A 13,189-nucleotide genomic window follows, 5' to 3' on the forward strand; every position below is an offset into this window, starting at 1 on the left:
TTATTAGGAAGTTTTTTGTTATTTTGAGTCTAAACAGCAGAAAGAAACTCTCTACAACCTTCACGCATGGTTCTTAGTTCTGCTTTCTAAAGCCCTGAAAAGCAAGTGTAATAAGTTTTCTTTCATGTGAGAGCCTTCCACGTAACAGCACTTGATCACAGCTATCTTATCCTCGATCAGTCTGATTTTCTTCAGGGTAAACATACCAACCTTCTTTAACACATTTTCAAATGACACAGCTTTGCATCCCCTCAGCATCTTGAATGTTCTTCTTTCTTGATAATATCCTTCCCAAAAGGTGGCACTCATCACTAGAATTTAGCCACATCAGTTTACTAAGGTCGACTAAATTTTTTTTGGCTGATATTCCACTTGTTAGTTTATGTTGGGTTTGTAGTGCAGAAAAAAATTCTCCAAATCTCTTACCCTTGAAATTTGGTTTAGTAACATTTCCCATCCTATCCATCTTACTTACAAAGAAGAGCTAGTCACCTCTTCCTCCTCCACCTCCACCCCTGAAAAAAGAGTAGAATTTGAACCTGAGAAATGAGTTATAGAATCATAGGATGGGAAATTTGGAGCCAGAAGGAACCTTAGAGGTCATCTAGTTCAAACCCTTCATTTTAAAGACATAAAAACTGAAACCCAGAAAGGTTAAATGATTTACCTAAGTCATACAGGTAGGAAGTGACAGAACTAGGATTCTACGTCAGGGCCTCTTGACAGTGAGATCCACCACTTTTTCTTCTACCTGTCCTACCTCTCCTAAGGTGATGGTAGATATGTAACATTCTTTATGGGGAAGTTTTTGCGTGGCATCCAAAGCTCTAAGTGTCATGTTGTTTGTATAAGTGATCTGAGTTTAGTAAATAGTTAGCTGCAGGAAATCCAAAATATCCATTTGTTCTTTTTTAGCATAGAGAAGCAATATGGCAGAAAGACTACAGGACCAGCCTTGGAGATGAAAGACCTGGATTCCCATACTGTCTCTGACATGCTGGCCATGTGACTTTGGACAGGCCATTTAACCTCTGAGTGGTCCAAGCAACTCTCTAAGATGATCAGTTGCATTGTTGCTCCCTAGGGAGCTCTCTATCCCAATCAAATCATAAAATTCAATTCCTGACCTTTATGCAAGAGTAGGTTGTTTTGGTTTTTTTGTAATCGAAGATTAGGAAACAAACCAGTTTTATAAAATTCTGATATAGTGTGGGGAAACATTAAAGGTTCCCTTTTGTTTCTCTAAATAAAAATATTGAGATAAATATTTCTCCAATCTAAAGTCTTTTTTCTTTTCAGACTTACTTAAATGAAGAAAACTATATCAATACCTAATCGAATTTCTAGGAAAACAGTAGCCTACACTAGACTATTTTCCCCCTTATTTTAAAAGCATGTTGAGAAACTGGGTTAAAGTTCAAGAACAAACTCACAGGTCTTAGAAGATGGGTTAAAAGTGGTAACAAGACTCAATAGTTTAAGATGTGCCAACATCTTAACTATCATTTTGTGAAGCAAATATGTTAACTGACCTCACCTAAGCTCTGGAACTGTATTTTTCTCTCACTGTTGACTTCTTTGTCTATTTAGAAATACTACAGATTGACTTACGTTAGAGGGATCCCCAAAGGCATAACACCCTGCCTGCTGAGACTGCTGAGACCTCTAAACAAAAATGCTTAGAATTAGTATAGTTTAATTAATAGACTATCTTTGGCAGGCTTGTGCCCCAAATGCAGAGAATAGAATCTTTTTCTATCCCTTCCTTATATAGAAAGAGTACTGTGTTTGGAGACAGGAGAGCCCTGGATTCAAACTCCATCTTAGACAATTTGTAGCTTTTTAACCATGGACATGTCACTTAATTTGTCTAAGCCTCAATTTATTCATCTATAAAATGTAATAATGTTTGATTATTTCTATCAGAGGATTGTTGTAAGAGTCACATGAAATAATACATGATAAGTGCTTTGCAAGTCTAAATCATTGTCTGTTATGACAATTGTAATTAACTTTACTTTTAACCTACTATATGCCACAAAACGAATTCTGCAGCAGAGAAATTAGTAGCAGATTATATTAACTCCACTAACCAACATAGGACTAATGAAATTTTAACAAATTAAAAATACATTTTAAGGAATTTTGTGATGGATGTGGGACAGTATAACTTTTTTAAATGAGACAAAAGTGTCACCCATTTTTTTAAGCCAATTGAATTGTGTAAAGTACACACATAGAATGCTTTAAGAAACACAGTTTGAATGGAAGAAGCTCTGTCATAAGGATTTAAGTTTTATAAAGAAGCTAAATCAAAAAAGATTTTAATGATATGAAGGGACAAAATGATTATAAAGCCTTTCATTTCATTTTAAAGATAATTTGTTCCTTCTTTGTAAGTGATCAGGTTTCAGATAAATCAGTGTAGGCCACAGTACGTAGATGTCTTTTAACTGGGATTGTAGGGTGTGGGGTGTGGAGGTCAGAGTGAAGAATTAAAGGCTTTTACTTCCTATAGTTTTAATGTCTAAATTGGTAGATCAGATCTCATGGATAAGGAAAAATACTTGTAGCCAAAAGGGCATGACCAAGGATTAAAGAACCCTTCACAAGAAATTTTAAGAGCAGCGATGACCGAGCAGGTTGTGTAGTGGGGAGTTACACAGGATTTTGAGTCAGGAAGATTGGATTGAGTCCAGATGCTCGCTGTAGAACTCTAGGCTGAGGCAGTTGGATTCAGTGGTTTCTAAGGCTTTCTAGCTTGAAATCTGGGAGCTAGTGATTTCCCTTAAAGATATTAATTCATCTTTCTAGGTTATTTTACCTGTTTGGAAATAAAATGATAGCTAACTAAAAGAATCTTTAAACTGATTTCCTCAATTATAGGCATCTCACAATACAGAAGTTAAATGATTTTACAAATAGAACTAACATAAATTTTATAAGTCTTAAGTCTGGTTAGTTTGAGAAGTTATTATTAGAATGGTTACCTCCTGATTATCAGCCTGCTGTTAACCAAAAAGCATTTATTTTCTGAGTGTAAGAGGAATGTTTAGTTTCTCAGCCTCTAATAAATAGTTTATGTAAATCAGATCATGATTTATTCTGTCACATTTAATATCAAAGAATTTCAAGAATATGAAGCTTAGTTCATAAAAGGTTACTGTTTCACAAAAAATTACATCTGGCATTACATAAGAAACATGTAAACTGCTAAGCCACAACCACAGTCTGGATCCTGTAAGGTTTCTTATTTCTATATTAATAATAATAATAATAACAATAATAGCATTTATATGCAGTAGCTATTATGTGGTAGGCACTATACTAAGTGCTTTACAAATATCTCATTTGATTCTCCCAACATCCCTGAGAGGTAGGTGCTATTATTATCCCAGTTTCACAGATAAAAGTTATATGTTTTATATACATATATTTATATATATATATAACCCAGGTTATATGTCTTACCCAGGATCACATATCTTGTAAATGTCTTGAGTCTGAATTTGAACTCAGGTCTTATAGATTACAGCCTTCATGCTCTATCTATTGCACCTCTAGCTGCCGCTTGTTTATAATTTATTAGTAGCTAATTCTGAACTATATCAAATAATTTAGTTTATCTAATTTATGTGTAAATTCCAGAATTTATTCCAGAATTTAATTACCCTGTTTTAGGCTTTCATCTAAAATTAACACACTTAAAATGAAACTTTGCCTTCTCTAGAAAGACTCCCTTACTGACTCGTTTATACCTGTCGGTTCCTCCAGTCATCCAAGCTTAAAAGCTGTTTTATCTTAGAAACCTAATTCTCTCTCACCTCTATGTTCAAGTTTTTTTGATTCTTTATTCCCCATTGTATGTCATACAAACCCTTTCTTTACCATTCCCTCTACCACCATCCTAGTTCAAATGTTTGTCATTTCATACTAGATTAACATTCCAAAAGTGCTACTTTAATCATGTCACTCCCATTCAAAACTATTCAGTGGCTTACTATTGGATAATACCCAAATCTTTCAGCCCAAAGCAACCTGGCCATATCTGTGTATTTTTCCTTTCATTGGAGTGCCATTCCCTATCCTTTTCACATACCTGAGAACTATTTTTCTTTTAAGGCTATAGTCTGTAAACCAACAGCTCCTCTTCAAGAAAGTCTTTGCTTACCACTCGAAACCATGTTGTTCTCTCTTACTGATTTATTGTTTATGCCACTCATATAGGTTCGTAGACCACTTATTACTGTTAAGACAAGTTCTTTGTACCTCCCACATGTCTTATAGGCCTTCGGTAAATATTTGTTGATCCATTAATTCCATGGTCTGTAACGTGATAGAGAGAATTCCTTGAAACATGACTGAGCTGTGCTCCCCTTAATCACTTCAGAGTAGCAAGAAATTTGCCAAATAAGGTGAAAACAACCAAAAATTAAGAGGGGGTAGAAAAAATCCATCCCAAGGAAAATATCAGAGAAAAGAAATAAATCAACAAACATCCAAAAAGAAACCTTAATATAATGAATAAATGTAATACAAAAGAAAACAGTGCTAACACTCCAAAGAGTGAAAACAGGAGATTCCTCCTACCCTCAGCAATGATGAGTGGTTTAGAATGAATGAATTCATATCTTCATTTAGCACTTACTTTGTTCAAAACACTGTGCTAAGTAGTGACTACACAAATGGAAATGCAAGACAGGCCCTGACCTTAGAAAGCACACATTCTAACGACAGAGGCAGTGCATAAAGGAGATTTCAGCTGCAAGCCAAATGGAAAGGTCCAGTGGTCCTTAGGGTGCAGCAGCAAAGCTGAAGGAAATGCATTTTCTGTTGATAAAATTTTATCTGTTTCTCATGTTGTACCATTAGAAATTACCAAGGACTTGGTGGTGAAAATTTTCACTTCAGGGGTTTCAGTAACTATGAGTGCTTTGGCATCTAGGGGTTATAGTCCTTGCAGGGATCATTGACTGTTTGCTGTCCTGGAAAATATCTATCGAAGCGGGACTGGAAGCAAGGCCAGTTGTGGTGGAAGAGTAGGGAGTGGAAAGGGTGTTCCTGTTCCCCGAGCTCTCGTCTTTACCCTGTCTGCTGTTCTGAAGTGTTACAGGAATAGCAGGCCTCTTCTCTACAAGGTTCACTCCTCTCCATGATAATTGTCTGTCCAGGCTAGAAGAAGGGTCAGTGACTGGGGGGGATGGGGGCTGGAAAGAAGCCATTGCATTTCCCAGGGTTCTTGACCTCCAGTTCCTTTGCTGAATCTGCCAGGGTCCAAGGAGAGGTGGTGATCACAGTGGTGGTAGGCAGGGTGAGGGTTGACATGTATGGTACGTAGAAGATATGTAAAAGAAATAAAGAAAAAAATTAGGATGGAGATTAGAGCTCTTAAATACTTTTTAAAAGAAAGAACTTAGAATAAGCAATAAAAAATCTCTCTAAAACAATAATTTTTTGAAAAATAGATGAGCAAACTTAGAACTTAAAATACAGAGATTAGTATATTAGAGCAAAATCAATAGACATCAACATTTGAAGAACATTTGAGACCTCTGCAAGGTGTGGGAGGCAGCATGGTCTAGTAGACTGAATCCCACTGTAGGCATTTATTAGCTGGTTATCCCTGGGCAAGTATTGACTTCTCTAGCCTCAGTTTCTTCCTCTGTAAGATGAAAGGGTGAAACTCAACTGCTGAGATTCCTTTGAATTCTAAATCTTGGAACTTAGGGTGACACCAAAGCAACAACTGGCCTTGAAGATGTTAGTTAGACAATCTGACTTCTGAAAATTAAATAGTGGGCAAAAGACCAGAGACCTCAGCATAAGATCTTAAAATATAAGCAAATTCCACATAGAGAAACTACAACCAGGAAGTGATGCACCTTCTTTATATTCTCAACAAAAATTCATGACTATTTTAGGGAATAGCTGTTTATTGGAAACCATTGCATTAGTAACTCATTTTTTTAAATACCTTAAGAAAGTAACACATTATTAGGAATCAGTTAACTTAAAATGCAATCACCATATAATAGTCTGCAAATTTGGAAATTATAAACTGCAATGAAGTATGTATGGAAATATTGCTATGCGCAGTTAGGTGGCACAATAGTCCAGAGTGCCAGGCCTGGAATCAGGAAGACTCATTTTTCTAAGTTGTAATCCAGCCTCAGATACTTACTAACTGTGTGACCCTGGGCAAGTCACCTTTCAGCAAGTTTGCCTAATGGTAAACCATCCATTACCTTTGCCAAGAAAACCCCAAATGAGCTCACAAAGAATTAAGACATGAATGAAAACAACTGAACAACGATACTGGAAGTATGTAAAAATGAAAAATAGTAAGGTCATAAGATCAAATGTTAATGATAAAGTAATGAATTGTTCTGAAATCTAAGAGAGAGAGAGAGAATTGAAAAGTAAGATTCTGTCAGTGTTCCTATAGTACTGCCAGGTTAACTGCCAGGATCTCCATGAGTATTACTGTCTCCTTAACAAGTGGTAATAGAGGAGGCCCCATCAGACTAAAATCACTCACTGACCATACCCCTTAATACCACTGAAGTCTCTTTGTACTAAATCTATACCCACCTATAAGCCTTCCCATCAGGAAGCATGCCATAGATTAAATAGAGGTATGCCAGGATAGGAGTGAGAAGACCTAAGTTCTTATCCCGGCTCTGATGCTAAGATGATGATGATGATGATGATGATGATGATGATGATGATGATGATGATGATGATGATGATGATGATAGTGTTGCATTCTGAAATCAAATCTTTATAGGAAGAACACTTTTAGAACAATTTATACCTTTGTTAACAACATATTTTTTGTCAAAGTAAAATGGGTGACAGTGTATCAAAGTATTCAGACAAAAACTTATACATATGAAACATACGGCTTCTCACCTAAGGCATCTATGGAAAGATTAATACAATGGGATATGAATTACTTGGAACAGAGTAAAATAGATTTTTTAAAATTATATAGTAAACCTTGCAATTTTTTATATCTTTAAAAAACTTCTAATATGAAAAATGTCTTTTTGCAACATTCACTTGTTTTTCAGAATTTGTCATTGAGTTCACAAGCTTTTGACACATATTCTTTAATTCATCATGAAACTACACTTGTATCACTGGATAATAAGCATACTTTTTGTTCAACAAGTCATTTTTTCCAAGTATAGCCTTTATTGTAGTCCATAGGGTTTAATATCTCTTGGATAAATTTCTTAAACATGATTTGTAGCGTGATTCAAGGCCCTATTGGAGTATTCTATCTCTATTTTGAGAATTTCTTTGAAATGTTTATTTTTCAGTATAGCAATATACTTATCAGAGTTAATCATTTATTCAGCAGGCACAAGATTTTCAGGCCTGGTGAAAGCAAAAAATCTCCAATCATTTTTCTGGGTATATGTTTTGTATTCTAATATTCTCCTGACAATGGTTTTTGGTATAGTAAGAAATGGGGGAAGGGAGGAGTTTTAGCAGTAAAAATAATCTCTTTCCATTTTTCAGTACTCTAGACTTTGTATTATCTTGCCAATGACAAAGATTTGTTCTTCATAACAACAGTTAGCAGCCCCCCCCCCTTTTTTTTACTGGTTTTCATATTATTCAAGAACCTTCTACTGTAGAGGAATTCAGTAACAACTCTACCAGGCATCTCTGAAAGTCTTTGCTAGTTTTCTGAGGATTAATGATGCTATTTGACAGTTCTTGGCTTGATTTTTTATTTTCCACCTTCAATGTGACAAATCTTGTTCATTGTGGTCTTGAATGATCCTTGAAACACTTGACTTCTCCATACCAACAGTTACTGTCATATCTCTTGACAGTCATTAAAGTGTGGTCTTTAAGAGCTATGACTTCTCTATGTTTCCTTGAAGCAATATCCATTCTTAAATTAAAAACATAAAGCAATGAAACATTTATTTATGGTATGATATCCAGCACTCACCTGAAAAAGAACTAATTAAACGTAAATAAATTGACTTAACCTGGTTTCATCTGGTCAAGGTCAACTTAGTGTTAAGAGAAGCATTCATGAATGATTATTATTATAATAATAATAAAACATAAAATTATTGCTCTCCCCAAATAATTTGCATAGCACTATACTTTCTGTTAAAAAAGGAGAAAGAGGATTGCTAGATATTTGCAGAGAATGTGATAATACAGGTTATAAGTTTACAGGAATGCTTTTGGAATAAACAGAATAAATAGACCTTGCTTCACAAAGCAATCATTGACTGACAACAGGTATTTGCTTTTGGATTTGTTGAATTTAGCTGAAAAGTCATTTCTTTCTCAATGGAGTATGTAAAATAACTAAGATCTGCAGTTGCAATCAGGTGCTCCATGAGCAACATCCGTATGAACTTGAACAAGTGTGTCAGCAGAGAAGCATTAGCCAAATGACCGAGGCAGGGATAGATGTTCATAGAACCGGAGGGGTTTATATTAGCTATTCATAGGATCAGGGTGTTGTCACTGGAAATGACAGAAAAGTTACACTTAAGGAGCACAGACTTATTGATGATACAGATTATGCAATAAAGCGATGGAAACTATGCAACATACTGCTGTAACTTGAAAAAATTTAGCATCCAACAAATACATAAAAGGCATGATTAGGTGGTTCGAGTTATATGTCAGAAGGTTGTTTTCCTTGATAAACTTACAGATGACAAATCCCTGTTCTACAAATAACAATCCCCAAATGTCCTTGAGACTTTAGCAAATTATACATCATTACAGGCAAAATTGTTTTCCACAAGCACCCAAACCCAGTGTTGATTCATAAAAAGTGTGAGAATAATGTTTTTAATAAATGTCATTTTATACTTGTCAAATGATAAGAATAGGTTGTGGTATGGTAGGTGGAGAGCTATCCCTGGGAGCCAGAAGGATCTGGATTCAGGTCTAACCTCTGACCTATACCAGTTGTGTGACCCTTGGCAAGTCACCTAACTTCTCAGTACTCTGGGCTACTTTCTAATCTCTAAACAACACAGAATAAAAGGTTTCAAAACTATAGAGACCTCCAGCCTGCTGCTGGAGCTGTTCTGAAGGTGTATTCATTCGAGTTCACATCACTTCATCCACCTCTTAATCTGCAAACCATTAAATGTAAAATATATATATTAATACATGTAAATACAAAAGAATAATGACAACCTAAAGACTTGGCCTTAGTTTCTATCCATCAAAAAAAGAGAGAGAGAGAGAGACAAATGAACTAACAGTGACAACTGACATTAAATGGGATCATAGGACCAGAGGCTTAGACAGGCTAAGTGACTTGCCCAAGGCTACACAGTGACAGAATGGGGATTTTACCCTGTCCTCTATCTCTAAATGCAGCATTCTTTAAATTACAGCTCATCTGATCCACTAAAAATTCATGCTATCACATTTCACCTTGACTTATGATGAAACAGGTTGCCCTGCCCATGAAGAGCTCAGAGGGCATCTTGGATTTTGGACATGGCCAGGGCAGGACTTTTTTTCTTTTCTTGCTTAACCATGAATATTTATAACAGAATGTATATGTGTGCACATGCATGTACATATGTATGCATGCTTCCTCAGCAGAAAATGGAGGGAGAAAAGCCAAACCTTTGTTTGGGGGATGGAGCGGAGGGAGAAACTTTTTTTTAAACTTTACCTTCACCTAGAATAATTTTTATTTTACACTATTCTCAATACCTCAAAAATCAACAATGGTTTCCTATTCCTTTGCAAGTAAAGTTCAGACTCCTCACTTGTCATACAAAGTTCTCTACCAAATTTATATTTTACAGAAAAATTGAGGCAGCCATATCTGAGCCCCTTAAGATAACTTCATCTTCAATCCTGATATTTAACAATATTAATAATACCTTATGTTTGTATAGCACTTTATAGCTTTCAAATTGTATTCCCTATACATTATCCTACTACCCTAGGTTTGTCTCACATTATACATGTCCTTACAGTATTAATTCCAGTCCAACTTGACTTTGTTCCTTGGACATGCTATGAACTTTTCCTCTTCTGTGCTGTTACTCAGACATAATTCTCTACATCTGAAATTTCCTTGTTCTATCTTTGCCTGAATTCCCATCTGTCTTTTAAATATCAGTAAAAATGTGACCTCCCCTAGGAAGCCTTCCTTGACCCTCTGTCCTTGGTTAGTAGCTATCTTTTCCCTTGATCCTGTCAAAGCACTGATGAAATTTTCCTGTAATCTTATATATGATAGTTATCTATATTATGGTCTTGTTTCTGTTAGAAAGCTCCTTCAGGCCAGAGCCTGTGGTGTAGTAACTACATTTCGTATTTCACAAGTGTTTAGTGCAGTATACTAAGTTCCTAAATATTACTGTCATATGTTGCTGTCTAACAGTGCTTATCCTTCTTTTGTGTGCTACTAGAGCTCTGCCAGACATTTTCTTCACCCTTTCCAACCTTGCACAGCACCTGGTTTCACTATTTTAAGGACCTGTGATTTTGTTAAAATGCCACAAGACTTTAATAACTGGTCTCAATATTTGCTGTACACAAATTTCTCATCAGTCTTTAACCAACCTGGAAATAAACCTCTCTGAATTTAGGTGATTGATTCTCTAAAAATGGTCATATAGTCCATCGTTCAGAAAGGTGGTAAGTGATATTAGGGAACCAAATTAGCATCCTTTAGTGTCAAACATGCTTTTGTGAAGGGGCCATTCTTCTGAAAACTTAAATTGACTACTGAAAATGTATTTGTTGTCTGTTAACTTTACACTTTGTGAAGATATACACAATTGAATTCAAGGCTATGGGCAGTGTCTAGAAATTTCAGAAGGCTTCATTTTGATAACTAAAACGGTGGTTAACAACTGGAGCCAGCAATTATTTCAGGACAGAAAATCATATGGGGAAAGAGAGACTTTGGAAATATACATTGATGTGGTATCATCTCATGCTTAGGAATGCAGCCTCTGCTATCTCTGTATACTAATCAAGGCACAAAAGGAGGAATTTGCTATCTGCAATTTTTATAGACTTGAGTGTTATTGAAATGGAAGTGCTTCAAGGACATATCCATTCATTTCCAGCTTAGCGATTCTCATCTCATGTAAATTATTTTGCCACTTTTCATTTTAATTCCTTGCTGTCATTTTCTGGTAAAGAGATCATTTGGTTTCTCCCAGTTTAAGGTGCTCGTTCACTGATCATTCAACTGACAACTGCCCTTTGTCTACAAAACTGTAGTGCCCCCAGGATTTATTTTATCACTTTTTTTTATTGCTACCTGTAGATTTCTATTTATGTTTTTTCCCTCTCCTCTGTCTTAGAAAATGTCTAGGGTCATAAACTTCCTTATATTGAACAGATGTATGTTCTGATCCCAGGAGTTTCATTTCAGAAGCCAATTTCCTCTGAAATCTTGGAAAGAACAAAGCTTTGCCTCAGTTTCTTTAATTGTCAAATGTAAACAATTTAACCTCTAAGGAATGATCTGAGGATGTAGAACAGATAGTAGGACTTTAGTTTTCCTTTGACTGCCTTGAATTGTTTTCAGTACATTCAGAAACAAAATTAGGCTTCGCATATGGCTTTTCAAGTTAGCCTCTTAGTATTTCATATTAAATTATACTGTATGGCACAGATGTTTGCTACAGTTTCTGTTTGAATGGTAAAGTGTTTGACAGTGTAGTTTCATAATATCTCTTCAGCCTCCTCCTTCTCTAATCTAACCTACACAGTTCTGCCAGTATAGTTTTCCTAAACTACCACCTTGTTTGTGTCCTTCCTGTGATTAAAAACCTCACTTCCCTATTGCCTGTAGGATAAAGGCCTACTTTAGCACACCTTTCAAGACTTTCCACAATCTGACTAATTCTACCTTTCTAGCCATTATCTCCTCCCTAACTTTCCCTCTATGTTAGGGTTAGTCTGAGAAAGCGTGTATTTTCATAACGTTGACAATTGTTAGCATAATTGGTTTCCTTTGTTATGTTAAGCATTTTATTTCATTCATTTAAGAACATAATTCCGAAAAGGAGTCCATAGGTTTCTCTTGACTGCTAAAGAGGTCTGTGACACAGTAAAAATGAAGAAGACACTTATTAGCTGTGTGAGTCTTGGCAAATCACTTAACCCTGTTTGTCTTAGTTTCCTCATCTCTAAAATGAGCTGGAGAAGGAAATGGCAAACTACTCCAGTATCTTTGCCAAAAAACCCCAAATGGGGTCATGAAGAGTCAGACACAAATGAAATGACTGAACAGCACAACACACATACAGTTTCCTTGTCTAGACCATACTGGCTTGGTGATCCTGATTTTTTCAAGGTTAAAAAGTACTCTTGTCATTGGCACCCCAGAGTGCTTACCTCAGTGCTATTTTGATGTATAACACCCACTACATAATAATGTATAACATATATTATATATTAATATGTAATATTAACTTATAATTTGTGTGTGTCAAGCAACACACACAAAGAAACAAATGCCATTCATTATCAGCACCCTTTTCTAAGAAAAGGGGTAATACTGACTGGGTAATTAAAAACAACTGCCTTACAATATTTTCCTCCATATGGAAGAACATGGGCAAGAATCACAAGTCCAAGAAGAAATGGACAGGTTGCTAGACCTCTCCTGATATAAGTGCCCACATTGAGGACCAGTGGAATATTAGAATTTTTGAAAGGTATCTCAGTACTTTGATGAGAATATTTTGGTGTTTTAAATTTTTTTAAATTTTTTGTTCCTATTTCTTGTTTGCTTCTGCAGTTACTTCAATGAGAATCAGTATCCTGATGAGGCAAAGAGAGAAGAAATTGCCAATGCCTGCAATGCTGTCATACAGAAGCCAGGTAAGACCATGAACTTTTGGTTAGGGCAACTAGAGTTATCATAACCTCTTCTAAATCTTACCCCACAACTCCTCTTAAGGTAGCACTCCCAAACCATTCTCTTAGCTCTTTCAAGACACTTTATTTGGATCATCACTTGGATCTACAGTTTTTCAGTGCTAAAAACTCCAGTTAGGTTCATGGGAACAACTTTTACTGGAATATAGGAAATGGAAAATAATTGTTTTTCCTAAAGATTTTATAAAATTCCTTCTTAGGAAGATTGCATAAACTAGAATTCTATATGCATTTAAAATCAGGGACATTTAATGAATTCAGTAACTTTGCT

At 35.7% G+C, this 13,189-nt stretch overlaps 1 protein-coding gene across 14 annotated transcripts in view; it reads left to right on the top strand.

Moving 5' to 3' along the window:
* Positions 1-13,189, top strand: part of HMBOX1 (homeobox containing 1) — a 242,499-nt gene that overhangs the window by 224,526 nt on the left and 4,784 nt on the right. For all 14 annotated transcript variants that reach the window (XM_072634822.1, XM_072634826.1, XM_072634830.1 and 11 more), the window contains one exon: positions 12,779-12,861. In XM_072634822.1, the coding sequence (XP_072490923.1) occupies positions 12,779-12,861 (83 nt within the window). The remainder of the gene's footprint in view (positions 1-12,778; positions 12,862-13,189) is intronic.

This window comes from Notamacropus eugenii, chromosome 1, assembly GCF_028372415.1.
Source record: "Notamacropus eugenii isolate mMacEug1 chromosome 1, mMacEug1.pri_v2, whole genome shotgun sequence".
In the NCBI taxonomy this organism is placed as follows: Eukaryota; Metazoa; Chordata; class Mammalia; order Diprotodontia; family Macropodidae; genus Notamacropus; species Notamacropus eugenii.